This window comes from Chrysemys picta, chromosome 7 (assembly GCF_011386835.1).
Source record: "Chrysemys picta bellii isolate R12L10 chromosome 7, ASM1138683v2, whole genome shotgun sequence".
NCBI lineage: Eukaryota > Metazoa > Chordata > Testudines > Emydidae > Chrysemys > Chrysemys picta.
In genome coordinates, this window is record NC_088797.1 from 22,483,191 (window position 1) to 22,509,612 (window position 26,422).

Genomic DNA, 26,422 nt, shown 5'->3' on the forward strand with positions numbered 1-26,422 from the left:
GAGGACTTGTGGCACCTTAGAGACTAACAAATTTATTAGAGCATAAGCTTATGCTCTAATAAATTTGTTAGTCTCTAAGGTGCCACAAGTCCTCCTGTTCTTCTTTTTGCGGATACAGACTAACACGGCTGCTACTCTGAAAACTTCACATTCAGTAAGGTTTCTTTGTAGTCCTGTCTGCCACGTATTAGGGTACACTGACACCTGGTGGCTTCTGGTAGTTATAGGTTAAATGAATAAAAAGGACAGTTTTCTCTTAACTCTGAATGCTCATTTTTCCTGTGATTTTTGTTAGCACTTTCAATTGATAACCACTCACATCTTATTGATACTCTGTAGCTGTTGAAATAATTTGTGATCAGAGGGTTCGGTATGAGGTGAAGTGAAACAAATGCTATGTAAGCACACCCCTGCTTTACCTCTGCAAAGCAACAGGGAGCTGATCTATTGTTCTTTGGGGTCACAGTGCAGAATTCTGAGCTGAGATCTATAGACAGCAGTAGATGTTGCAGTACACCACGGGACATGTACTCATAAATGAGATGCATCTGCATGGAAATAAAGGAGGTTTTAAAAATAGCTGTCTCTGGTGGTGAACAGCATACATGAAGAAAAGATGTGAGTTGGTGCTTGACTGGAGTGATGGGTAAGTAGGAAGGAAGAAAGAAGAATGGCTATCCAGAAACATAATGAGCTACAGCCTGTATATTTGGTGGGGTAAAAATCTAATTTTGGGGGGGGGTCAAAGTACAGGCCTCTAGCCAAATGTAGCCCAGGGGTGTCTGGAATGGGACCTGTGGCCACCGTGTTGTTTAAGCTAGAGATGAAACCAAATGAATCAAGATGTATGCTAAGACTTGTCATAGCTATAGGCTACATCTCTAGGTGTAGAGTGTGGGGAAGGTATCCAGTAGTGAGCCAGCAATTATAGTTTGTAAATTGCCTTGAGAACCCTCTGGATGAACAATGCTGCATAAAACATAGGGATATTATTATAGAAGTTATTAGAATGATTATTTTGAGAGCAACAATGGATCTTTTTTACCCTTTGCTGCTTGTTCTCTGTGGCAATAACCTGTGTCCTGTCCACAGACAAAGTTCCCGGCAATACAGCAGCAAGAGTTTCTCCTGTGCAGTGGGTTGGGGTTCATGGGCCTGACTTTCAAAGGTGCTGAGCACCCTCAGCTCCCATTGCATCAGTGGGAGCAGTGTGTGCTCATCACCACTGCAAATTGGGCCAATAGCCTCTAGCTTAGACAGCAGTGAGTGTTCTCAAATTCATTGTTCCTGCTGGACTTGGCTGCAGCAAGCCACCCTTCGTATTTGTTGGGGCCGTGGCTGAAGAAAGCTTATGCTTGGTCTACACTGAAAAGTTATATTGGCACAGCTACATCAGCCAGGGGTGTAAAAAACCTAAACCACCACACCCCTCTGTGAGCATCATAGCCATGCCAACAGATCCCACCCCCCCCCCCCACAGCTATGTTGACAAAAGAGGGTTTCCATCAACACAGCTGGCTTTGCTGGGGGAAGTGGTGTTCCTACACTGACAGAAAAACTATTGTTGGTGTAGGCTGTACCTCCAGTATGGGGCTATGCCAATATAGCTATGCCAGTATGGTGTCTGTAATGTAGACACACCCTGAGAAGCCCTTGGGGCTGACCCTTAAATGGGCAGGATTGTGGCGGTGATTTGTTTATTTATTAAACACACTAAAAATACCTTCCGGGTGTCTGAACACTTAGTAGGGTGTGAGAATCCATGTTTGATCACCCCGGCTTCAACTGGCTTCTCTTGCATCTGCATACAGACATTTACATACACCCGTTGTCTTTTCAAAAAATAAAGCTACCCAAATCTTAGTTCCTCTAAGCTGAAACGATTGTTACATTAACTAACCCTCAAAGCTAGGTACACTGTTTCTGCTCTTTGATCCTTTTTATTCAAAGGCTTGGCTTCTAGGGGATAGGGTGGGAAGATACCTACTGGACTATCCAGTCTAACTCTCATGCCTCAAACACAAATATATGGCTCTGTCCATACAACTTTGCCTGGAACGCCTCCCATCCTATAATTCCTTCACCAGGCAAAGGGATTTTCCTATCTGCTCTGCCACATGGCTTGGAAGGTCTGACTTCAGTGGGTCTCTGGGTACTGGTAACATTAACCCTTTCCCTGCCTGTATTCCGGGGGATTATGATCATCTTCTGCAGCAAATGCACAGTCTGGACTGTGGTTTGCATTGCAGCTCTCATCTCTGCTCTCCTGTGTTCTCACCATTCCACTAAATAAACTAACTTTACAATGGTTACTTCTTTGTTTTCCTTTGCCAAAGTACAGTGTTAGCTCACCCCTTCCAGCCACCCCAACACCAGAAGCTGAGAGATGCTGCTGCAATGTCTCCACCTGGTCTCTTTTTCAAGCACAGCTGTAAACTAACGTGAAGAAGATGTGGGAGTGACTTTAATTCTTGTGGGAGTGACAAACACAAAAGGTAGAGCCCAGGCCCACTACAGAGCAGAGAGGCGGCTCTTCAGCAAACCCCTCTGCGCTATTCTGCTAACACAATTTCTGCTTTGACTGCAGCATCACAGGGGGCCTGAACCTGTTCACGTAAAGATTGATATTTGTATATTGTTGGAGTGGCTTTATGGTGTGGACAGATATCTACAGGACCAGGGATTAGGATGATCCTGTAAACTCCTTTCCAAATTTATTTCAGGATTTCAAACGGGATCTCCAGAATCAGAAGGCTAATGGAGAAATCTCTGTGGGTCCCTGTCTCACTGGCCAGAATGTACATGTTGAAAAATTTTTACCAGCCACCTATTAACCAGAGGGCTAATGTTCCTAGGCAGAGTCTGGGATAAAAGATAAGGGAATGGGACACATCAACACAATCTGTGGAAATGTTCTAGTGAGAAGCCCATTCAATTTACTCCCCACCAGGTGGGAAGGGAGAAGGCGTCACACTTCCTACCAGGTGCTGTTCATGATCCTATGCAGGGGCTCTATCTTTCATATGGGTCTCCAGCTCATAGGTGTCTGATAAACATAAAGCCTTCCTCTCCCACGGGTGGAAGTGCTGCTCTCTCAACCCCACCAATGTTCCCAGCCTCCTATCTACTGGGATGGAAGAATAACTATACTATCCTCTTCCGGCCTCCTAGCTGCTAATAAGTACAGCGTGTCTCTGCTAATCTATTCCTTTAGCTGTCTGCCTATTATTCCTTACAGAGAGAGTCTATATGGCACTGCTCTTCCTCAGCCTTCAGTTTTTGGGTCATCCTTTCTCATGAATAGCTTCAGTGTCTGATCCTGCTCCGGGCTTTCTAAAGTAGCAGTTGCAGAGTGAAATTAACATAATTCTCATTAATTTCCTTGCTGCATACTGGTCTGAATATCTGAGCACTGAAACTCACCACAAAGGTGTTAACATCAAACTGATGCTTCTTGGGAAAGTTATGAGCAGGAGCAGAGACACTGCAGCTGCCTGTGTGCAGACTCAGGAAAACAGAATTCCATGGTCTCATTTGAAAGATTTTCTTCTAAACCAATGGTGCTCAACCAGGGGTACATGTACCCCTGCGGGTACACAGAGGTCTTCCAGGGGGCACATCAACTCATTTAGATATTTGCCTACTTTTACATCAGGATATATAAAAAGCACTAGCAAAGTCAGTACAAACTAAAATTTCTTACAGACAATGCCTTGTTTATACTGCTCTATATACTATACACTGAAATATTAAGTACATTATTTATATTCCAATTGATTTATTTTATAATTTTATGATAAAAATGAAAAAATAAGCATTTTTTTCAGTAATAACGTGCTGTGACATTTTTTGTATTTTTAGTAGGGCTGTCAATTAATTGCAGTTAACTCATGCGATTAACAAAAAATTAATTGCAATTAAATTAATTAATTGTGATTAATCGCACTGTTAAACAATAGAATACCATTTGAAATTTATTAAATATTTTTGGATGTTTTTCTTCATTTTCAAATATATTGATTTAAATTAAAACACAGAATACAAAGCATAGAATAATAATAAGGCACAGAATACACAGTGTTCACTTTATATTATTTTTTATTACAAATATTTGCACTGTGAAAATGATAAACAAAAGAAATAGTATTTTTCAATTCATCTCATACAAGTACTGTAGTACAATCTCTTTATCATGAAAGCGCAACTTACAAATGTAGGTTTTTTTTTGTTACAGAACTGCACTCAAACAAAACAATGTAAAACTTTAGAGTCTACAAGTCCACTCAGTCCTACTTCTTGTTCAGCCAATTGCTAAGAGAAAGAAGTTTTTTTACATTTACGGGAGATAATGCTGCGCACTTCTTAATTACATCACCTGAAAGTGAGAACAGGTGTTTGCATGGCACTGTTGTAGCTGGCGTCGCAAGATATTTACGTGCCAGATGCGCTAAAGCAGTGGTTTTCAAACATTTTTTCTGGTGACCCAGTTGAAGAAAATTGTTGATGCCCGTGACTCTCAACAGAGCTGGAGATGAAGGGTTTGGGGTGTGGGAGGGGCTCAGGGCCGGGGCAGAGGGTGGGGTGCGGGGGCAAGGGCTCTGGGTTTGGGGGGGGGCTCAGGGCTGGGGCAGGGGGTTGGGGTGCAGGAGGGGGTCAGGGCTCTGGGCTGGGGGTGCAGGCTCTGGGGTGGAGCTGCGGATGAGGGGTTTGGGGTGCAGGAAGGGGCTCCGGGTTTAGGGGGGGCTCAGAGCTGGGGCAGGGGATTGGGGCATGGGCTTACCTCGGGTAGCTCCTGGGCAGCGGTGCAGCAGGGGTGCTAAGGCAGGCTTCCTGCCTGTCCTGGCACCGTGGACCACGCTGCGGCCCGGAAGCGACCACCAGCAGGTCTGGCTCGGTGGAGGCGCACAAGTGGCTCCACGTGGCTCCCATTGGCTGATACTGGGTCGTGACCCACAGTTTGAAAACCACTACGCTAAAGAATCATATGCCTCTTCATGCTTTGGCCATCATTCCAGAGGACATGCCTCCATTCTAATGATGCTAGTTAAAAAAATAATGCGTTAATTAAATTAGTGACTGAACTCCTTGGGGAAGAATTGTATATCTCCTGATCTGTTTTACCCACTTATATATATTTCATGTTATAGCAGTCTCGAATGATGACACAGCACATGTTGTTTTAATAACACTTTCACTGCAAATTTGACAAAATGCAAAGAAGATACCAATGTAAAATTTCTAAAGATAGCTACAGCACTAGACCCAAAATTTAAGAATCTGAAGTGTCTTCCAAAATCTGAGATGGATGAGGCGTAGAACATGCTTTCAGAAGTCTTAAAAGAGCAACACTCCGATGCGGAAATTACAGAACCCAAACCACCAAAAAAGAAAATCAACCTTATGCTGGTGGCATCTGACTCAGATGATGAAAATGAATATGCTTTGGTCCACATGGCTTTGGATTGTTATCCATCAGAACTCATCATCAGCATGGATGCATGTCTTCTGGAATAGTGGTTGAAGCCTGAAGGGACATATGAATCTCTAGTGCATCTGGCATGTAAATATCTTACTACACTGGCTACAACAGTGCCATGCAAACGCCCATTCTCACTTTCAAGTGACGTAAACAAGAAGCAGGCAGCATTATCTCCTGCAAATGTAAACAAACTTGTTTGAGCGATTGGTTGAACAAGGACTTGTAGGCTCTAAAATTTTACATTGTTTTATTTTTGAATGCAGGTTTTTATTGTACATAACTCTACATTTGTAAGTTCAACTTTCATGATAAAGAGATTGCATTACAGTACTTGTAGTAGGCGAATTGAAAAATAAAATTTCTTTTGTTTTTTACAGTGCAAATATTTGTAATAAAAAATAAATATAAAGTGAACACTGTAGACTTTGTATTCTGTTGTAACTGAAATCAATATATTTGAAAATGTAGAAAACATCCACAAATATTTAAATAAATGGTATTCTATTATTGTTTAACAGTGGAATTAATCACGCAATTAATCACAATTAATGTTTTTAATTGCACGATTAATTGCGATTAATTTTTTAATCGCTTGACAGTCCTAATTTTTAGGTCTGATTTTGTAAGCAAGTAGTTTTTAAGTGAGGTGAAACCTAGGGGTAGGCAAGACAAATCAGACTCCTGAAAGGAGTACAGTAGTCTGGAAAGGTTGAGAGCCAATGTTCTAAATCATAAGGGCTAGATACTTTTTTTTTAATCAAAGTTTAAATTCTATCCCACTTACAAAGGAAAGTTTCCTACTCACCACTGGCAAGTGGATTTTTCAGTTTCTGGCATAAACTGTAAAACATAGAATTTCATTGCATCTGTGGTTTTCCAAAGTTTCAGTTCATAATCATAGGGGAATCATTCTGGATCTGAACATGTGTATCACACCTCTGTGTGCATACATATTGCACATGTATGTATGTCATGTATGTTACATTGTTTATTGCTTGGCTAAAAAACAACAGAAACCCACCTGCAAATATCTGAAGGCTCACAACATCCAGGAGCTAAAGGAATAATTTAGAAAGGCCCAGAGGCTATAACTAGGAGTGATGGAACTAAAAGAAGCAAAGGAAAATGTAGACCATCATGAAACATGTCTACTAATGAGATCTAACAGAGTCTGGAACAGCGTCTTACAGGGGAAGTGGTGGATGATCCATCAAAATGGGACAGGACAAAGCACTAGAGAGTATACTGTAGAGAATGATCCTGTACTGGCCAGGGGATGGATAAACTGACCAACCTGTCTACATGTTTATATGGCTCCCGCACTCTTGTATCTGAGTACCTAGATCTTATCTGTCTCTAATTTCTATGATTCTATAATCAGCTTATCTATGAATGTATGTTCATTAAGGGAATTTACTAAAAGACTATGATCCCTCAGAGAAAAAGACTTTAATTAAAATGTAGGGAGACTAGCCAGCCTAAGTGCTCTGAGGAGGGAAAGCTAAACTGGAGACTAAGGCCTGGTCTAGGCACATATTTTATGCCACTATCGCTGCCAACTAGGAGTGTGATTTTTTTTTAACCAATATAGTTTACTCCTGGGGGAATTCTGTGCCAAAAGAAAAAAACCATTCTGCATGCAATATTTTCAAATTCTGTAAAATTCTGCATATTTTATTTGTCAAAATAACACAATATAATCACACCAGTTTCAATTATTTTTGGTCATTTATTTCAAAATACCTGTCAGCGAGTATGTCTGTAACAATACAGACAACAAAAAAGATTCAGGAAATGTTTTTTGACAAACAGATTTCTTACTAGTCATATTGATACAGAACGCTGAGTAATAATTCATTTAAACTACAATACAGAACCGTATTTCCCGCACCCCTCAGAAGCAGTGCAAATGCTTGGGGGAGTCAGGGATAATGGAGGAGCTGAGGGAGAGGGAAGTAATTGCTGGGAAGGAGCCTGGGTGTGAATTTGGAGGGGTTGTTGGGTATGGGTGGGAAAAGTATGGAAAGGTTTTTTTGGAGGGCGGGGAGGAACTATTAGGGAGCTCCCCCCATGCAGACCCTGGCTGACCCCTAGCCTCTCCCATTCAGTCAGGCACATCTGCTCCTCTCCCCATGTGTCCCTGCACCCCCATGTGTCTTTTACCCTCTGTCCACGTGTCCCTCCACCCCCACTCAAACACCCACTCCCCCCTTCCCAATATAGCCCTGCACCCTCTGCCCCTGTCCCCATGTGTCTCTGTGCCCCCACTCAGCCACACCCTGTCCCTATGTGGCCCTGCACATTCTCCCCCATCACCATGTGGCCCTGCACCTGCCTCTCCCTGTGGCCCTGCACCTCCATGCCCATTTAGCCCCTGACCCAGTCTCTCTTCCCCCACTACCCCTTATGAGCCCCTGTCTGACCCTGCAGCAGACCCACGCTGTCTGTCTCCAAATAGCCCCCGTCTCCTGCCCTGGCCTGACAGGCGCTGTGAAGAAGGCACTACAGCAGTGGTTCCCAAACTTTAACAACCTGTGAACCCCTTTCACTAAAATGTCAAGTCTCACAAACCCCCTCCTAAAAATGAATATTTCCAGGGATTTTCTCCTTTATCTGAGTATAAATTACAAAAGCAGTGATCTTTGGAACTATAAAATTTGTTTTTATGACATGCTTATTACACACTATTTATTATTATTTATCATTACAGTCTTTTTATTACATTATGAAAATGGCAACACTCTTCCAAGATCTCACTTCCGTAGCTTGTATCACTTTGAATAAGCCTGTTATAAGACAAGGCTCCTATGTTTCATCAAGGAGTATGAGATGTGAGACAGCACGAAGGTATTTAAGAAGCCAACTCAAAGAGTTCCTCCTACACAAGCATTCAGGTCTTGAGCAGGCCAGGCAAACAGCGCACGTTACAACAAAGCTTAAACTTGTTCTTCATAATATTTTAAAAACAATACTAGCTGCCTATTTAATTTTAAAAACAGCAAAAAATATCCACCTCCCTTTCCATTTCTTATAAGGAGTCTTGAAGTTGAAATCTCCTCAGTGTTATAGATATACTTGCTTTGATCTGCTTAGTTCTTGGAAGTCCAGGGGCTCCGGGCTGCTGGCCCTGTGCCGGGGTCCCTAGGGACAGCTCTGTCCGTCATTAGGGAATTTTTCCCCAAGAACCCCCTGTAACATTTCGCGAACCCCCAGGGGTTCACGAACCCCAGTTTGGGAACCATTGCACTACAGGCTCTTTCTCTTCCCAGAGCTGCTGCTCTGGTCTATTGCCACAGCGCCCTCTGTTGGGCAAAAGGCAGAATTGCTGCAACTTTCCAGCCGAAGTTTTTTCTCCTGGGTCTGGAGGGGGAGGCTGCTCTGTTCTAGCACCAGAGCTCCCTCTGGTGGGCAACTTTCCAGCAGAAACTTTCATCTGCACAAAAAATTAAAAATATGTGCAGCTCATTAATTATGTGCACGCGCAGTGGCGCAGAATTCCCACAGGAGTAATAGTTGCACTGGTAAAACCTCTAGCATGGACACAGTTATTGTACTCATACTAGGGCAGTGGTTCCCAAACTTTAACAATCTGTGAACCTCTTTCACGAAAACGTCAAGTCTCACGAACCCCCTCCTAAAAATGAATATTTCCAGGGATTTTCTCCTTTACCTGAGTATAAATTATAAAAGCAGTGATCTTGGAAATACACAATTTGTTTTTATGACATGATTATTACACACTATTTATTATTAATTATTATTTATCATTACAGTCCAAGCAGTCCAGGCAAACAACGCACGTTACAACAAAGCTTAAACTTGTTCTTCATAATAATTTTAAAACAACACTAGCTGCCTATTTAATTTTAAAAAACAGCAAAAAATATCCACCTCCCTTTCCGTTTCTTATAAGGAGTCTTGAAGTTGAAATCTCCTCAGTGTGATAGATATACTTGCTTTGATCTGCTTAGCTCTTGGAAATCCAGGGGCACTGGGCTGCTGGCCCCATGCTGCCCGGGGTCCGTAGGTACAGCTCTGTCCACCATTAGGGATTTTTTCCCCAAGAACCCCATGTAACATTTCGCAAACCCCAGTTTGGGAACCACTGAACTAGGGCCTAGTCTACACTTACAAATTATGCTGACATAGCGACACCAGTCAGGGGTGTGAAAAATACACACACCCCTAGTGCTGAAGCTATGTTGACCTAACCCCCAGTGTATATGCAGCTATGTTGATGAAATAATGCTTCTGTTGATGTAGTTATAGTAGCTCGGGGAGGTAGTGTTCCTACACTGAAGGAAAAACCTACCTCTTCTGTCTTTGTAGACTGCATTTGCACTACAGGATTATTCTAGCATAGCTCTGGGAACCTAGCTATGCCAGTGTAGTCTCTGTAATGTAGACATACTCCTGGGTTAATTTATTCCCCTTCCCATACTAGAATAAATTAAACCCACATAAGCACTTTTACACTGACATAACTGTGTCCACACTAGGGGGAGTTGTACGGCTTTAACTATACTGGTACAGTTAAAGAGAGTACAAGTTTTGTGTATCAAAGCAAAGTCAGATCTTGGGTATTGAAAGATCAACTTCGAGTGAAGCAGGATAGCTGTGGTTTATATAGACTGCAGCTATATGCCTTGTAGGAGCACAGCGCATGAGAAAACTGTATAGCGCCTTTTGGGAACATCATGTTCCCGAGCATTTACACAGAACCCCTATCTAGAATGTTGCCTGGAGAGCCTGTGTGGCATATTCTAACCCAATGAGCAGACAACTGTGTGGAGATCGAGTAGAGCCCAAATGCTCATCTAGAGCATGTCTAGACACCACATCATGGACTAGAGCAGACCCATCCATTCCCCCGTTTTCGAGAACATCTGTGGTTCTTTACAGCTGGCTGAAGGCACGCAGGGTATGTTGTTTTAGATCCAGTACAACAGAAAGCATTCCAGAGCAATGCCCCCTCCCACGGGGCACGATATTGAGCAGAACGCTCCCAGCCCATTCTAGAGCTCGCGGCAGCCCCGCACGGTCTAGAACAAACGGGGAGGGCCCCCGCGGCCATGTTCTAGAGCGGCGTCGTTCTAGAACCGCCCGCCCCGGGACAAGGGGTTGGTTCTCGGACTCCTCGCTCCCCCCGAGCGCCGGGGCGGGACGGGGGCGGGGAGCGGGGCCGGGCTTCGCGGTGTCAGCGCCCCTCCGCCCGCCGCAGTGTTTACATCCGCCGCCGCTCGCCTGCCCTGGCCTGGTCCGTCCCGTCCCTGTCCCCGTCCCCGGCCCGGTCCCCGAGGCAGAGCCAATGCGGCGCCGCCGCCCCTCGCCCCGGCCATGGACACCAGCGACCTGTTCACCAGCTGCAAGAAGGGGGACGTGAGCCGAGTGCGGTGAGGCTGGGCAGGGCCCGGGGCCGGAGCGGTCGGGGGAAGGGCAGGGGAGCCGGGCCTTATGGGGAGGCTGGGAAAAGGGGGTGCAGGAAACGCGGGGCTGGGACTTGGATACAGGCCAGCTAGGCCGTGGGGGGGTCCAGGGATAGGGGCCTGGGGCATACGGGCCAGGTTATGGGGCCCTGAGGAGAGGGGCACGGGGCATATGAGCCAGGTTGTGGGACCCCGGGGAGCGGGGCACATAGACCAGGTTGTGGGGGCCCCCAGAGAGGGGCACAGGGGATACAGACCAAAGCGTGGGGGCACTGGGAGAGGGGCCCATGGGATAAAGGCCAGGGTGCGGGGACACAGGGAGAGTGGTATGGGCCAGGGCACGGGGGATACAGGCAAGGCCTTGGGGGCACAGGGAGAGGGGCAGAAGTTGGAGCTGAAGGGGAATAGGGGGAGAGGACATGGGGTGGGCAGGGCCGGGGGCGTCATAGAGAAAGAAGCGGGGAGAGGCAGCAGAAAATGGAAGGTAGGGGTTGCAAAGAGCAATAGGGAGCTGGGATTATTGGTGGCAAAGACAGCTGGAAAGGGGCCAGGAGAGAGCAGTCCCGCTTGCTGCTCCCAGTAAGTTCTGCTGGTCTGTGGGATAGCTGTGAGCACCTCCCCCACATATAGAGTCAAGAGGGGGTAGGTGTGTGGCACACTCCTGTTATGTGACTTTTCACCATTCTGTAAAACCAGTATCAACTCCCTGTGCCTCTGGGAATAGGCTGGGGATCAGAGAGGTGGGAGCATTGCACAGGGAGTAGGAGGTGGCTGAGCTGAAGCAGTGGTATGATATTACTAGGCATTTCTATAATACTTCATCCCTTCAAAATGCTTTATGTCCACTAACTTCCTGACATCCTGTGAGGGAGTCAGCATCAACACTTTCCTGTTACAGCCCAGGAACTGAGGCGCAGAAAAGTTGAATACCTTGCCCAGGGTCACCCCCAGTGATTCAGTTGTACAGCTGGGGTTAGTACCCAAGAATCCTGGCTGCTAGTCCCATGCTGTCTCTGAGGTACGATGGGTAGGCAGAGGGACTTCTGAGTACTTACCCCAGGTCTGACACTGGCTCACTGTGTGACCTTGGAGAAGACATCTAATCCCTTTGGGTATGTCTCCACTGCAATAAAAGACCAGGAGCAGGGTCGCAGCTGACTCAGGCTCACAGGGCTTGGGCTGTGGGGCTATAAAATTGCAATGTAGATGTTTGGGGTCAGGCTGCAGCCCAGGCTCTGAGACCCCTTGAGGGAGTGGGTCTCACAGCGTGGGCTCCAGCCCGAGCCTGAATGTGTACACTGCTATTTTTAGCCCCACAGCCTGAGCCCCCTGAACCTGAGTCAGCTGACCCAGGCTCTCAGGGTATGTCTGCACTGCAATTAAAAACCCTGCGGCTGGCTTGGGCTGTGGGGCTATTTAATTGTAGTGTAGATGTTCGGGCTCAGGCTGGGCTGCAGCCCCTGCTATGGGACCCTCCCACCTTGCAGAGTCCTAGCACCTGGGCTGCAGCCCGAGCCTGAACATCTGCATCACAATTAAACAGTCCCACAGCCAGAGCCCTGTGAGCCCGAGTCAGCTGGCATGGGTCAGCCATGTGTTTTTTAATTGCAATATAGACCTGAGACTCCATGCTGCAGGTTTTTTATCTCAGTATAGATGTACACTCTGTGTCTGTCTTACCTATCTGTATGGGCTAATACTTGCTTAGTTTCCACTGGTTTTGAGGAATGAACTGTTTGATATCTGATGAGAGGCGCTAAAGAAGATTCTAATTAAATAGATATGTCACAAAATATTAATATAGAAATATTCACATGCACAACAAAGAAGAATGGATGTGTAAATAGAACAACTTCTTGTGATTGTGTTCTCTTTTCTAAGGAGTTCCTTGCATCTGTAACAGTGTTATCCCTGCTAGCTAGAACCAGAGTTGTGCTTCCTTTACAAAAAGTGCTCTAGGATAGTTTCCATGTAACAGTAAAGTTTGTTACCATGAGCATGTTTGACTTTCTCTCTACACCTCTCTATTTTAATAGTTTTGCTTTAATTAAATAACTCTAAAATGGACCAGGAATTTTGTAAGAGGATACTAAGAAATGTGTTCTTTCTCCTATTACACAGCATGCCATTTTCCCTTTATTACTGAATGCTCATTTAATTGGGCTGCCTAAATTTAACAGTCTGACTTTGTAATATACCAGGGGTAGGCAACCTATGGCACGCGTGCCAAAGGTGGCATGCGAGCTGATTTTCAGTGGCACTCACGCTGCCTGGGTCCTGGCCACCAGTCTGGGGTGGGGCTCTGCATTTTAATTTAATTTTAAATGAAGCTTCTTAAACATTTTAAAAACCTTACTTACTTTACATACAACAATAGTTTAGTTATATATTACAGACTTACATTTTAACATTTTTAGAGGGTCTCTTTCTATATTACTGGCACGCAAAACCTTAAATTGGAGTGAATAAATGAAGACTCGGCACACCACTTCTGAAAGGTTGCCGACCCCTGTAATATACCATTACCATGTTGCTTCCTAACTGGGTCTGTGGTCAGGAGAGTATGGGCGCTAGCATTTATGAGAATTCTTAATTTATCTAGCTCTGGATATCAGCTAGACCTCATAGCCTGAAACAGCTGATGACTTTAGATAGCAGTCAAAACACCAAGAGAGAGATGGATGCAAAGGGGAAAGTCACTTTTTAAAATTATAAACATGTTTTTCCCAAGTTGTTGGGTGTACTGTGTTTTTCTATTCTAATGTATTTGGCTTTGCTTTAGTTTGATATATTTCTTTAAAAATCAGTTTTTCCCAAGTTGTTGGGTGTACTGTGTTTTTCTATTCTAATGTATTTGGCTTAGCTTTAGTTTGATATATTTCTTTAAAGATCAAGCATCTCATCAGATCAACTGGTCCTAGTGTGCATTATTCACAAGGAACCAATCTATGGCAGCTGTTTCTAGTAGTCCTCTTTTTCTCTCCAGCTGGTCTCTTTCTAGAATAATTTCATACCAGTGCAAATATAATTTACTTTTTACTGCAATATTGGAAAATGATTATTAGGATATTTGCATGATGATCAATAACACAGTCCCATTATCTAAAGAAAAGGCTGAATATTTGCTTTGCTGATGGTATGAGTAACTCTGTGAAGCATTGGAATGTTAAATTCAAAATTATAGACTTTCAGGTCAGAAGGGAACATTGTGATGATCTAGTCTGACCTCCTGCACATTGCAGGCCACAGACCCTCACCCACCCACTGAATCTCTGGCTGAGTTACTGAAATCATCAAATCATGATTTAAAGATTTCAAGTTACAGAGAATCCACCATTTACTCTAGTTCAAATCTGCAAGTGACCCATGCCCTATGCTTCAGAGGAAGGCAACCCCCCCTCCAGAATCTCTGCCAATCTGACCTGGGGGAAAATTGCTCAAGTCTGTTCTCCTGTAGTGAGGCAGCATGGTCTAGGCAGGGGACCCAGAACTAGTTAGCAGACCAACATTCTTTTCTTGGCTCTGCCGCTGACCAGCTGGGAGACCGTGCGCCAGGCACTATATTACTCTGTGCCTCAGTTTCCCCTCCAGTTTTCCCTCGGTTTGTGTATTTTCATTGTAAGCTCTTTGGGGCAGGAATTGTCTCCCACTTTGTATATATATAGTGCTTAACACAATGGAGTGCTGGTCTCAGTTGGGGCCTCTAGGTGCTGCTGTAATATAAATAATGGATAATTTATTAATCTTGTGAGCAGAAACAACGTTCTTGTTAAATCATGTGTTATGCTTGTAAAAAAGAGAACAGGCCTTTTAATCCCCAGCAGAAACATTTGGGATGGAGAAGAGTCTGTGGTTTCTATAGCAAGCAGTATTAAAGTCAGTTACTTTAGTTCTGAAAGTAAATCTGCTCCCTTGTACATGAAACAGTTACATAGCACAGTACCCTGTGAATCAGTTCACCCTACTGTTCAGCCTTAGACAAAACTAGAAGAGGATATGTTAATTTAAGAGCCAGGCTCAGCTGGAGAGCAAAGGAAGCATTCTGTACTGTTACCAGCTCTCGTGACGCTTTGCCTTCCTTGCTCACTGTAATGATAAATAATGATAAATCCATAGGTCCACATTTTGTTATGGATTGTAACAGCACTGATTATGAGTTGAGTCCATAATTTTGTTTCATGTCTTTCAGTTCTACTTTATTGTTTATCTATGAGAGTACCCAGGATGTCGTAGGTCATTTCCAAATGCTCCAAAATGACCTCTGCTCTGAGGAGCACACAATCTAAGGACAAACAGGCAAATAGACAGAGATTAGGGAAACAAGAATAGACCGTTCGTATGCAAGTTAGCACACCTTACTGTGAGCAGCGCAGCAGAAGTGGATCTTTGAGAGACTTAATTGTGGACAGTGGTGGGGCCTTCCAGATGAGCTCTTGGAAATTGTACCAGGTTCAGGGACTGCATGAAGGAAGGCATGGAGGCAGTTGTGGGAGAAGTGGACCAGGCTGGGAATGCTGGCAGAGTGGAGCAGATGAGGAGGTAATGTGAAGCTTTACAGTAGTGGCTAAGTAAGGAAGGGCAGAGTTATGTAGAGCTTTGAAGGTGGTTAGAGGAATCAACTTTTTGGTGCAGTAGCAGATGGAAGGAATCAAAGAGAGGAGTGATGGGCAAGGAAAATGACTTGAATGTTTTGTATGGACTGAAGGGGGCCGATGTGTGCTCAGAAGGCCAGAGAGGAGGATGTTGCAGTAGTCGGGGCAGGCTATAATGGGACACTGAATAGGAGATGTGTCTGTGGGAATGGAAAGAAAAGGACCGCTCTTGGAGATGTCGAGGAGCAAGAAGTGGCGGGATTTGGCTATGGCCTGGATGTGTGGGGCAAGGGAGAGAGGAGTCCATTATAACCCCTAGTGACAGGGAGGATGGTATTGTTGTCAACTGTGGTAGAGAATTCTGGAAGTGGGCAGGAAGAAAATAAATTCTGTTTTGGCTATGTTATGTTTTAAGATTTTGTGTGTGTGTGTGTGTGTGTGTTCAGTTATAAGTAATTGCTCAGCAACAACTGTTGCAGAAGAACTTGGAGGTGGTTTTTTAAATCATCTGGCTTGGTCAGTGATTTGTCACCTTAGGCTCAGAAGGTTGTGGATTTGAGTCCACTATCAGAACTTCAAGTCAGAGCCAGCACTGACACCACAATGCCGTATCATTGAGACAGACTGCATGGGTACAGCTGCTGTCACTCAAGTGGGGTGTTAAACTGAGATCCTTTCTAACCATCTCTAGCGGTTGCCCAGTTGGAAGTTAAAGAATCCAGGGAACCTTTTGATAGTTATTACTGTACAAACCCAAAGCTACATCTTCTAGAGGGGAAAATGTGACATAACAAGTGTCTAGAAGAAGTTATAACTTATGAGCTTTTTCTTTCTTCTCTTTCAGATATCTTCTTGAACAGAGAGATGTGGAAATAAATGTTCGGGATAAATGGGACAGTACCCCTTTGTGAGTGTTACAGACTAGAGCTCCAGTGTGAGGTATTTGGGTGGGGGGGAAGGTGGGAGATTACATATATGAAATCTCTAGGAATCCTGCCTGGTTGGATGCTCTGCTGAATATTTTATTCTCCCCTTTGTGCATTTTGTGCAGCCAGGTGCTTCCTTGTCTAGCCACTGAGGCAGTGGATATAATAATCTGAATGGGACATGCTATGGAAGTGCCAGAAGAATCCCAAGGCAGACAATGGATCACTGCCTCCGCCTCTGGAGTGGGGCGTAGTGACTGATTTAGAGGTGTACAGGAACTCTGCACATCAGTGTGGGACAGGGAGTGAAGAATACCATGTTCACTATTGAAGTCTGGTGGGAGCTCTGTGCACATAATATGCTGATTCCAAAGTGCCTTGAGACATCTGCAGTGTATTCTGAAGACTAAATATCTTCCAGAAAGTTTGTACAAAAGTTAAGCAGTAAAGATGAAGGAGGTGGTGGTGTTTGAGTGCCAAAAGTGTGTGAGACACATGATCTCAGTTGGTCCCCAGGCACACTCGTAATAAACATGAGTCCCTGAAAGTTTACAATCCAAATAGGCAACATATAGACAAAGGAAGGGAGATGGGATGCAATAAGAATGAAGGCGAGTTGAGGCTAAGCATGTGTCTTGTTCCATGACAGTTTAGAACTATTTTTGGATGTTTTTGTGAAGGCAGGATGAAGGTTTACAGGCCTCCTGGCAGAAGTGTGCTTGCAGAGGGACTCCAGGGAAAAGAGCAGAGGCATAGTAGACAGGGCATGGAAGATGATGTGGAGATCAGCGTGGGTGAAATAGTGGGAGTGCATAGTCTAGTGATTATTGGGGAATTAGGAGTCAAGACTTACGAGTTTAATTTCCAGCTCTGTTACTGACTTGCTGTGTGACCTTGGATAAGTCATTTCCTGTCTCCCTGCTTTCCTGATGGAAAAGTCCTCTAGAATTCAATAGGGACCAAACCACCAGTAGGATTCTAAAATGACTGTAAGATCTGTAGAACTGAATAGAGACTGAGATCTCTTCAGTAGCTTTTTGGATAGTTCAAAACACCTATATAAAGCTTCTCATGTATTTCAGTCTATAGGACTTTTCTATAAGGGCCAGTTTTATCTGTCTGTAAAAGAGGGATAATACCTACTACATTGAGGGGTTATAGTCTTAATTGATATTTATAGTGCAATTTGAGATCTTCAACTGAAAGGTGCAAGAGAAGCATAAAATACTTGGGTTGTGAAAAGATGCCAAAAGGAAAATAAATCCATCCTAAAAGGGAATTGGGGACATTGGTTTACTGTACATCTGACATATGGGGTTGCGCCTACAGCATTCTAAGTATGCAATAATGAATGTGCCTGCTGAAGAAGCAGGAGTGTGTTTGGGGCAGTGGGGCATGGAATTGCTGGGTGCACGTGAAATAAACGAATGAATCAAGTTTGGCAGCCTAGAGGCATTACGAGGGGCTGAGTCAGGGTTTGGACCCTGAGGTCTCCTGGCAGTCCAAGAGGACCTGAGTGTGCTGAGAACAGAACCTGTCCAGCCTTTTGTATGGAGGGGGCACCTGGGGTCATTCCTGAGCAATCTCCTTACGCTCCAAGAGGGGACCAATGTTTAACCCCAGAAGGAGCCATAAGCACCCCACCACTGATGGAAGGACAGGTTAGTGCAGTGTGGGGCCTGTTGGGGAAAATAGGGGCCTCTTGAGGCATTGTGATACACTCTCAAAGCAACAAAGGTTTCACTTGTTGTAATTCTGACTTTCTTTCTCTTGTTAATTAACAGATACTACGCTTGTCTCTGTGGACACGAGGAGCTTGTATCCTATCTTCTAGCCAGTGGTAAGAGAGGGTGTTGAGATCATGCTGTTCTCTTCAAGTATCTGTCCCATTGCTAGCTTTCCGTTTATCATTTGCTGCTGATGTGTGTAGAAGCCTGTATCACTTTAACTGTTGCCTGCAGAGCCACATCATAATATAATCAAACCTCTGATTAAAAAACCTTGACTGTTGTGGGACTCCATAGTCAGGCTGAACTTACTAATGTCCCCTTTACAGACCACTTACCTCTTGGGCTTCCTACAGGGAAGGTTTTGTGTGTGTGTGTGTGTGTGTGGGGGGGGGGGTGTTTTCCTGGTGGCAGTAAGTTCACCACATGAAGCTGGTGAGTTAGAGGCTCTAGTGAGGGCTGCCTACAGTTACAGCAGACTTTTGCAGGAGTGTAATGCTGTTATCGTGTCAGAACTGCACCTTAGTCAATGAATCACCTGGGTGAGCTTTTTCCTTCTCTTCCTTTGTGGCTTTCTACTCTTTCTTTTTTTTGTTTTGTTTTGTTTTGTTGAAGTTTTGCTCCAGACACGGTATGTAAAGGCAGAAGCTATCTGAAGCCTGCATCCCAAACAAGGGGGAAAAAGTTCATAGGGAAGGGTTGCAGACCAAGCTGGATGAGCAAGCATCTTGAACAGGTGACTTAAGAGAAAGCAGAATGCCTACAAGGAATGGAAGATGGGAGGGATCAGCAAGGAAAGCTTCCTCTTAGAGGTCAGAAAGTGTAGGGATAAAACGAGACCTGCCAAAAGCCAAGCAGGGTTTGACCTTGCAAAGGGAATTAAAACCAATAAGAAGAAAACAAGGAAAGAAGAAGTGGGACCACTAAATATTGAGGATGGGGTGGAGATTAAAGATTATCTACGTATGGCCCAACACCTAAACAAATAGTTTGCTTCAATTTTTAATGAGACTAATGAAGAGCTTAAGGGTAGTGGCAGGGTGGCTAATGGCAAAAAGGATATGAAGGTAGAAATTACCACATCCGAGGTGGAAGTCCAACTCAAACAACTTAATGGGACTAAATCAGGGGGCCCAGATAAACTCCATCCAAGAATATTAAAGGAACTGGCACATCAAGTTACAAGCCCAATAGCAAGGATTTTTAATGAATCTGTAAACTCGGGGGTTGTACCCTATAACTGGAGAATTACTAATATATTCCCTATTTTGAAGAAAAGGGGAAAAAAAGTGATCCAGGAAACTACAGGCCTGTTAGTTTGACCTCAGTTGTATGCAAGATCTTAGAACCAATTTTGAAGAGAAAGTAGTTAAGGACATAGAGGTGAATGGTAACTGGGATAAAATACAACGTGGTTTTACAAAAGGTAGATTGTGCCAGATCCACCTGATCTCCTTCTTTTAGAAGATAACTGATTTTTTTAGACAAAGGAAATGCAGTAGATTTAATCTACTTGGATTTCAGCAAGACATATGATGCAGTTCCACGTGGGAAATTATCATTTAAATTGGAGAAGGTGGCGATTAATATGAGAATTAAAAGGTGGATAAGGAACTGGTTAAAGGGGAGACTACAATGGGTCATACTGAAAGGTGAACTGTCAGGCTGGAGGGAGGTTACTAGTGGAGTTCCTCAGGGATTCGTCTTGGGACCAATCTTATTTAACATTTTTATTAATGATGTTGACACAAAAAGTGAGCATGTGCTAATACAATTTGCGGATGATACAAAGTTGGGATGTATTGTCAATACGGAGAAGGACTAGGATATCATACAAGAAGATCTGGATGACCATGTAAACTGGAGTGATAGAAATGGGGTGAAATTTAATAGTGCAAAGTGCAAGGTCATGCATTTAGGGATTAACAACAAGAATTTTTGCTATAAACTGTGGACTGATCAGTTGGAAATGTCAGAGGAGGAGAAAGACCTGGGTGTATTGGTTGATCACAGGATGACTATGAGCCATCAATCTGATGTAGCCATGAAAAAGGCTAATGCAGTCCTAGGATTCATCAGGCGAGGTATTTCCAGTAGAGACAGGGAAGTGTTAGTACAAGGCACTGGTGAGACCTCATCTGGAATACTGTGTGCAATCCTTGTCTCCCCTATTTAAGAAAGATTAATTTAAACTGGAACTGGTGCAGAGAAGGACGATCAGAGGAATGGAAAACCTACTTTGAGAGGAGACTCAGAGAGCTTGGCTTGTTTAACCTAATGAAAAGAAGGCTGAGGGGAGATATGATTGCTCTTTATAAACACATCAGAGGGATAAATGCCAGGGAGGGAGAGGAGTTATTTAAGTTAAGCACCAATCTGGACACAAGAACAAATGGCTGTAAACTGTCCATCAACAAGTTTAGGCTCGAAATTAAATGAAGGTTTCTAACCATCAGAGGAGTGAAGTTCTGGAACAGCCTGCCAAGGGGAGCAGTGGGGGCAAAAAACCTAACTGGCTTTAAGACTGGGCTTGATAAGTTTATGGAGGGGGTGGTATGATGGGACTGCCTATGATGGCATGTGGCCCATCGGCGACTGCCAGTAGCAAAAGTCCCCAACTGCTGGAGATGGGACACTAGATGGGGAGGGCTCTGAGTTACTACAGAGAATTCTTTCCCAGGTATCTGCCTGGTGGGTCTTGCCCATATGCTCAGAGTCTAACTGATTGCCATATTTGGGTTTGGGAAGGAATTTCCCCCTGGGTCAGATTGGCAGAGACCCTGGGTTTGGTTTTTTTGCCTTCCTCTGCATCATGGGGCACGGGTCACTTGCAGGTTTAAACTAGTGTAAATGGTGAATTCTCTGTAACTTGAAGTCTTTAAGCCATGATTTGAGGATTTCAGCCAGAGGTAAGGGGTCTATTTCAGGAATGGGTGAAGTTCTGTGGCCTGCAATGTGCAGGAAGTGAGAATAAATGATCACGATGGTCCCTTCTGACCTTAAAGTCTGCAAGTCTGAGGGCTTGTCTACACTACCACGCGGGGTCGATCTAAGATACTCAACTTCAGCTATGTGAATAACATAGTGGAAATAGACATACTTAGATCTACTTACTGTGGTGTCTTCACTGTGGTAAGTCGACAGCTGATGTTCTCCCATTGACTCTGCTTGCGCTCCTCGTTCTGGTGGAGTACCGGAGTCGACGGGAGAGCACTCAGCAGTCGATTTATCACGTCTATACTAGACGTGATAAATCGACCTCCGCTGGATCAGTCGCTGCCCGCCGGATCAGCAGGCAGCATAGACAAGCCCAAAGTCTAAATGCAAAAGCTTTTCTTAAAAACAAACCAAAACACCCTTCAAACTTCCTGCTTTCTGTGCCAAAATGAGTGACTGTCCATTCAGTACTAAGGCACCCGTCACATCCCTCATTCTGGCAGACAAACCAGGGCACTTGCAGTTCAAGATCTCAGGGAGATGATTTGTCATTAATGCTGTATTTAAACACTTAATGCACTTAAACAGCTTATTAATTTCTCTTGAAATCTAATAAATTTCCTTCTAATTCTCTTTTTTAATAAAACTTTTGCGGTTCACCTTTAAAAAGGGTCCCTTGCTTTCTGTGTAAAACAGAAAATTGGTTTTTAAGTATCCTGTGGCTAATAGCACCATTCACACAGTGAGTTTCTTCCTCCTTGAATGATGGAGTTATGCCAGGGCTGAGGCCCAGATCCTGCTGTCACAGAAGATACATGAAACATCTCCTGGCTCATTCATGAAGGTGCGGTAGTGGTGGGAGGTCAAACTTGGAGTATGGATGGATGGGGAGCCTAATTTTGGCAATTGAATTCCAGTTCTGCATGGGATGATGATTCTCATAAATCATATAGTCAGCCATAGGACAATTCCCTCTATTTAGCGAGGGAGCCATCTTTTAGAGGTGTATGTGCTGTGTCTGTCTTGCAGTGTTACACCTGTTGCCATTTTGCAGGTGCAAAATGTGAAGCAAACACTTTTGATGGGGAGCGTTGTTTGTATGGGGCTTTGAGTGATGCCATCCGACGTGTGTTGAAGGAATACAAGCAGATCACAGCGAAGTGCATGAAGAGAGATTATTACGATGTCTTCTTGCAACGGTAAGGTGATGGGACAGTATTCAGCACGTTTCAGAATCCCAGCCTGTATGTCAGCTAGGCCACTTGAATCTGCTATTCTGGCTTAAACCATTTGCAGGTTGATCAGAGCCCTGCCTCATTCTATACACACTTTTACATATCTTGTCAAATTAGGCAGAGCTTAAAACATACCCTACGGATCATTTACCACATACATCTGGCTGTTGAAAGAAACCTCCATCAGCTTACATACACACACAGAGGCAGGGCCAGTGGAATGTTGAGAGCGCATAGTAAAAGCATGACATATGCAACGTACATTTTTGAACCCTTGACTGCCAAATCAAAACACGTTTTCATCAGGTTGCCAAGAAACGCATATGTGAATTGGAACGACGTGTCAGACAAATTTAAGTTTCGCCCCTAACCTGCTGCGGCAATAAGGCCAATATTTTCACTAGTGAGCAGTGATTATAAGTGCCTTATTTTGGGGGTGCCCAGCTTGTGACCTCTTAAAGAAGCCTGATTTTCAGAAAGAAGGTGCTAAGCACTTCCTGAAAATCTGGCTCCTTTCAGATGTCTCCAGTTGGGGTGCCAAAATCAGGAGTCATTTTTGAAAATCTTGGCCTTATTTTTCAAACAAACAAACAAAAATTTTTAGCTTGTTTTAGAATTTCAAATGTGTGGGATTTTCCGCACTCTCTTTTGTATTCAAAAATGATAGAATTGTCTTTGCTCAGTCTTCCAAAAAATATAGCTCTTGGGCTGAGAAGAAACATGGGGAAAACTTCAGCTTCAAAGATAAATGAAGGTTCTAAGCACCTGAAAAAGGCCCATTAGAATGGAAATGCTTAAGGCTTGTCTGTACACACACTTAGTTCATGACAAGCTGGGGTGTAAATTTTCCCCACTGTAGCATGCTGTGCACTAAGGCTGTATCCGTGGTAGAGCTAGGGTTGGGGTTCCCAGCTCCTATAGACATACCCATGCTAGCGCTCATCAAGCTCTAGTGTGCTAAAAATAATAGCATAGCTGGAGTAGCATGGGGAGCAGTTTCACAGGCTAGCTGTGCTGAGTACGTACCCCTGGGGTTCAGAAGGGTGAGTACTCAGAGTACCACTGCTCACCACTGTCTGTGCTACTGCAGCTATACTTGTATATTTAGTGTGCTAGCTCACATGAGAGCTAGCACAAGTATGTCTCTGCACACCGGCACTCACCCTCCCAGCTCATAGTGTAGATGTAGCCTAAGTGTCCGTGTGGACCCTGCTGCTACACACTAAAAGTTCCCAAGTGCACCTTGTACTCCCATTTCGCTAAATACAAAAAACGTAGGGAATGCATTATAATGAGGTGTGGCATACGGGCTTTGTTAGCACGAATTTGGGATGCTCACATTAGTGGGGAAATGGGCAATCCACAAGTGAGCCACGCATCCCCAAACAGCTGATAAGACCTTCATACTGCACTGTTATGTGTTCGCTGTATGCCATTTACTTTACAGAACATAAAAAGAATGTACAATAATCTTAAAATCTTTTAATAGTCTCTATATATTATGTTACTTTAGTTACAATGAATCCAATTACAAGGGGCTCAATGGAGCCATAAGTATGTCTAAAACTGATCTAAAATAGATTTTAATAGACTTTTAAAAAAAATCATGATTTTAAAGTCGGTACCTTCAAATACTGGAAGTAAATGAGTCTTATTGGGAGCTGGGAATTTCCCCCTTAGTTTCCATTTTTAACCCTGCAGGGAAACCAGAAAAAATAGCTTGATTGTTTTTGCAAAAAATTACTCTCCCCAGGTAAGTACAATTTTGAAAAGTTGATTTAAATATCTCAGATGTTGCATTGTTGAGCTAATTCACCAGAACCAGGGTGAAACCGGCTACGTTCCACGTTCATTTTTCAAATGGAGCTAAAGTTAAAATTGTAACAAATGGCAATAATGCTGAAAAGTAAATTCATTCATCTTTCATTTGTACTTAGGTGAGATATCCGTAGGAAGGACAGTACAATGGTTGGTGTCCTGTGTGGACTTGGCAAGCCTCTTTGCCTCTCTGTGGGTACGTCTATACTTACCTCCGGGTCCGGCGGCAGGCAATCGATCTTCTGGGATGGATTTATCGCGTCTTGTCTAGACGCGATAAATCGATCCCGGATGGATCCCGGAAGTGCTCACCGTCGACGCCCGTACTCCTGCTCCGTGAGAGGAGTACGCAGAGTCGACGGGGGAGCCTGCCTGCCGCGTGTGGACCCGCGGTAAGTTCGAACTAAGATACTTCGACTTCAGCTACGTTATTCACGTAGCTGAAGTTGCGTATCTTAGTTCGAAGTGGGGGGTTAGTGTGGACCAGCCCTTTGTCTCAGTTCCCTATCTGTAATGGGGATAATGCCTTCCTTGTGGGGATGTTGTATGGATAATGCATTACAGATTGTGAGGCACTCAGATTTTATGATAATGAGGGCTATATAAGTACTGAAGAAAAACTGCAACACTCTTAATCTTAACAGTGTCTCCTTAAGGAGCAAGATGTTCACAAATTGCCTGTTTCCCCAGTGTGTGAAAGCTTCCCTCTCCTCCTTCACTTTTCTCCTTCCTCATTCGGTGCAGCCGATTTTATCTTCCCCTCTTTCTTTTTCCCTTCCAGGCTTCTGGAACAGGGTTACCAAAGCGACATTGTCTTCATCGTCCATGGGAAATCCTTCTGTGCCCACCGCTGCATCCTTAGTGCCCGCAGCGTGTACTTTGCAGAAATGTTTGAGACCAAGTGGAAAGGGAAGAACATGATAGCATTAAAGCACCCATTGGTGAGGAGAACCACGCTTCAGGTTTTTTCCCCCCACATCTTAGATATTTTCTCTCTGTGGAAAGTGAGGTTGAAAAGGAAGTTTCAGGGGTAATTTCCATAGTTGACTCCTTCCATAACACAGAACAGTTCCAGAACTCAGAGGGAGATGGAACACTTTGTGCACTAAAATGGCTTCTTACTCTGATACACTGAAAGCTGTAGGCTGTATGCTGTCAGATTCCTCTCATTTCACCTCTAGCATTGGTTCAAATTCAGCTCAGGTCAATAATAAAAGAGCTGTTACTGTCTGCCAGCTTGTTTGGTGACCCTTATGTGAAATGAGTTGAGCCTTTGTCTAATTCCCAGTAGACAGGTGGTCCACACCACAGAAATCACCACTGTAATTGGCACTAATTGGCTCCCACTTGTTGCCTCAGCAGAAAAGCTAAGGATTAAATAGGCCATAAGTGGATTTTGCTTGTCCGTTACCAACGCTCTCCAGCATATGTTTTTGTGGTTTGGCTGTCTGTCGGAAACCTCAGATTTTCTCCTGTTGCAAACATCCTTCCTGTTTCTCAGGACAACCTTAGTTTTCATCACCTTCCAGCCGTGTTGCTCTTTAGGCTGTAACTTGAGTTCCTCTTTAACTGGGGAGGTTGGAAGTGGTGGGGACTAATGGATGACTTGTTGTGATAGTGCTTCTACTGTAGTTGCCTTCTTAGATGTGAGCCGCAATGTCTCTGTTACCTGCCAACTCTGCAGGCACAGATTCTGTGCCTTTCCCTGCAAGAAACCTCATTCTCTGATGTGTAACATGAGGTGGGGGTGGGTAAAGCAAAAAGTTAATATATTTACTGATCTATGTAAGCTGGATAGAGAGGGAATACTAGTTATGTGAGGGAGCAGAGGAATGGTGTGTGTAATCAAAATGCTATTATTGCACTAGTTGGAGTTTCCACAAAGGAGGCATCCTCACTTACCTCCCTTGCATTCTAGAGTCCTTTTCTTGAACATAACCCCCTGACCTTTACCTTAGTGTGTAATGTACTATCACTTTAGTTAGGTCATATATATACATCTGTATTGACGTTTCAAGCTCCTTGGATAAATGTGTGTGCTTTATATAGGTGACCTTTTCATGTCTTATTTTAGATCAACCCAGCGGCCTTTGGCTCCCTCCTGCAGTATCTTTACACAGGTATGTTGCTGCTGCTTGACATGTGCATGCATGTTGGAATGCAGTAGTCAGCACCTCTTTGCCATGGCACTGTTTGGGTGGCAAAGGCTTCTAGACAAGCTTGTTTGGGTGGGTGGGTGGGTAATCATGGCTTAGACACAATCTCTCTGTCATCTGGCAGAT

The 26,422-nt window shown here is 44.1% G+C and overlaps 1 protein-coding gene across 16 annotated transcripts in view; it reads left to right on the top strand.

The window, feature by feature from the left end:
- Positions 1 to 10,559: 10,559 nt before the first annotated feature.
- Positions 10,560 to 26,422, top strand: part of ABTB1 (ankyrin repeat and BTB domain containing 1) — a 41,673-nt gene continuing 25,810 nt past the window's right edge. The window contains exons 1-8 of one of the 16 annotated variants that reach the window (XM_042849821.2): positions 10,595 to 10,872; positions 16,342 to 16,404; positions 16,549 to 16,859; positions 18,208 to 18,263; positions 18,766 to 18,886; positions 22,117 to 22,286; positions 24,922 to 25,081; positions 26,215 to 26,260. In XM_042849821.2, the coding sequence (XP_042705755.1) occupies positions 18,866 to 18,886; positions 22,117 to 22,286; positions 24,922 to 25,081; positions 26,215 to 26,260 (397 nt within the window). In that variant the 5' untranslated portion in view covers positions 10,595 to 10,872; positions 16,342 to 16,404; positions 16,549 to 16,859; positions 18,208 to 18,263; positions 18,766 to 18,865. Of the gene's footprint in view, positions 10,873 to 14,667; positions 15,445 to 16,341; positions 16,437 to 16,548; positions 16,860 to 16,879; positions 18,085 to 18,207; positions 18,264 to 18,765; positions 18,887 to 22,116; positions 22,287 to 24,921; positions 25,082 to 26,214; positions 26,261 to 26,422 lie in introns of those variants that run through there. The other 15 variants (XM_042849818.2, XM_042849825.2, XM_042849819.2 and 12 more) reach the window with 15 other exon arrangements.